The sequence below is a fragment of the Sinocyclocheilus grahami genome, unplaced genomic scaffold (genome assembly GCF_001515645.1).
Source record: "Sinocyclocheilus grahami isolate Dianchi unplaced genomic scaffold, SAMN03320097.WGS_v1.1 scaffold11465.1, whole genome shotgun sequence".
NCBI classification, from domain to species: Eukaryota; Metazoa; Chordata; class Actinopteri; order Cypriniformes; family Cyprinidae; genus Sinocyclocheilus; species Sinocyclocheilus grahami.
The window spans coordinates 20,059-22,049 of NW_015513850.1; the positions used below are offsets into that span (position 1 = coordinate 20,059).

The window sequence follows — 1,991 nt, forward strand, 5'->3', positions numbered from 1 at the left end:
ACAAAAATGAAATCAATGATTTATAAATAAATATATATATATATACTTGAATATGTAATACATATATGAAGTTTATAATAAATGTATATTTAAATATGTAACGTAAACTTTAAATGTAGTTAATATTAATCTTTATGACTGATAGTTTCTTCCTTTCAAAGCTAAAACCTATTTCTTTTTATTTTATGCCATGTCTATGTATTTGTCTGTTAACGGGTACAGGAAAAACCTGGATTTTCAATGTGATTTGATTGTCACGACAATTAGACAAACACAGTCTGTTTGATTATGTAAATTATGTTTCATTTTTTTATCAAAAATGCAAAAAGTAAACATCCACAGTATAGGGTGAAAAAACTGTCACAGAGCCCATTCTTTCTGTCATGTAATGATTTTTTCTATATCTGTCTTTCTGTCTTGTAGCTTGCCCTAACTGCAGGTTCCAGTATGCCCTGGCCAGGGGTGGATGTATGCACTTCAGTTGTTCCCAGTGCAGGTATCAGTTCTGCAGTGGATGCAACAACCCCTTCCACACAGTGAGTTCCTGTCTTGTCTTGTTGTCTTCAGATTGTTTGTGCCTATTTGTAGCTCTATGTGCATGTTATACGGCGCTGTACGTGACTGTGATATTCAGTTTGAATCCAGCTACAGCTGGGCTAAAAGTAGAAGCCTTCTCGGGAGCACTGTTTCCTCCCCCCTTTTCATTCATCCTCTTTCCCTCACACTCTTGCTCACTCCTTCTCTGGCAGACGTGTGCAGTGAACCAGTGTACTGTGACAGGTCTGCATGCCCATCACCCCAGAGACTGCCTCTTCTACCTCCGAGACTGGGAGCCCGCCAGGCTTCAGGCCTTACTGCAGGTACACACACACACACATACACACTCTCGCTTTAACACAGGCACACACATTTCCTCCTACACATTCACACGCACAGCACTCGTGTGCCAGGTTTGGTGGTGAAATATCACTTCTTATCTCCACTGATTTATTTCGGATACTTGTTTGAACGTCATTTTGTTTCCTCAGAAAAAGGGGGTGAACTACAATACTGACACTGCACCAGGAGCACAGACTGGTACGTCTTTATTCGTAAGATTTGTAAGGTTTGTTCTAAAAGCGTGTTCACAAAAAGAAAGATAACTATATTAACGTCCACACCAGCGCACGATAATGTTCTGTTTTTGTGATGTTATGTTGTCTATTGGCTGTTAATGTTTGCATCATTCCTCAGCTGGAAAAAAATTTCTGAAAGTGATTCCACTGATATTGTTCCTTTGTGTCATTATCGTTATAGCTGTGGTGTGGACTTCGCTATTCTCATAGAATTAGAATGATTATTAAACCTTTATAGCTATCGTTACTTATCGTCCTTGGTGTGAGCGAGCCTTAACTGTATGGCCTGATTTCAGTCTGTCTTATCTACCCCAGAACTTCTCTAATTTGTTTATCTGTGTCTGTCTTTTCATCTAATTTGTCCGTCTCGGTCTTAAAGTCTAGTTTGCTTCCAGTTTGACTCTTTATCTCAATTGCCCAGTAGAGCAAAATTGCTTTTACTGTAATGAAAGCCTAAAAGCTGGACATCATAAAGCAAAGCACTGTTTTCTGACTAAACAGCCGTCCAATTACCGCTTCTCAAGCCGAGGCTATATTTGTACCATGAAATCGTAGTCAAACACACACATACACCTACTTCTTACAGCTTTATTTCACGCTCTCTTCCACTTCTCTGTCCTGAAAATATCTTTTTCGAAAACTCTACCTTTCCCCCAAATGCATCCTTGCTGTGGTGTTTTTGCGTCAGGTGTGTGTGGAGTGATCGAGCAGAAAGATGAAGGGCCTCGTCCAACTGATTCGCCGTGTGGGGCTCAGACTCAGCCAGCCCAGGCAGGACTCTGCGAGTGAGTGACGACATTGTTACCATGTTGACTGCTCCTTGTACACTCCTAAAAATAAAGGTTCTTTATTGGCATCTGTGGTTCCATGAAGAAC

General features: G+C 40.4%; 1 protein-coding gene across 1 annotated transcript; it reads left to right on the forward strand.

The window, feature by feature from the left end:
* The first annotated feature begins 429 nt into the window (after positions 1-429).
* On the forward strand, positions 430-1,916 carry LOC107578680 (E3 ubiquitin-protein ligase RNF31-like). The gene is made up of 4 exons (XM_016264610.1): positions 430-536; positions 750-860; positions 1,029-1,077; positions 1,804-1,916. Exons 1-4 carry the CDS (start codon positions 471-473, stop codon positions 1,902-1,904), a joined length of 327 nt encoding a protein of 108 aa, XP_016120096.1. The 5' UTR covers positions 430-470; the 3' UTR covers positions 1,905-1,916.
* The last annotated feature ends 75 nt before the right edge of the window (positions 1,917-1,991 follow it).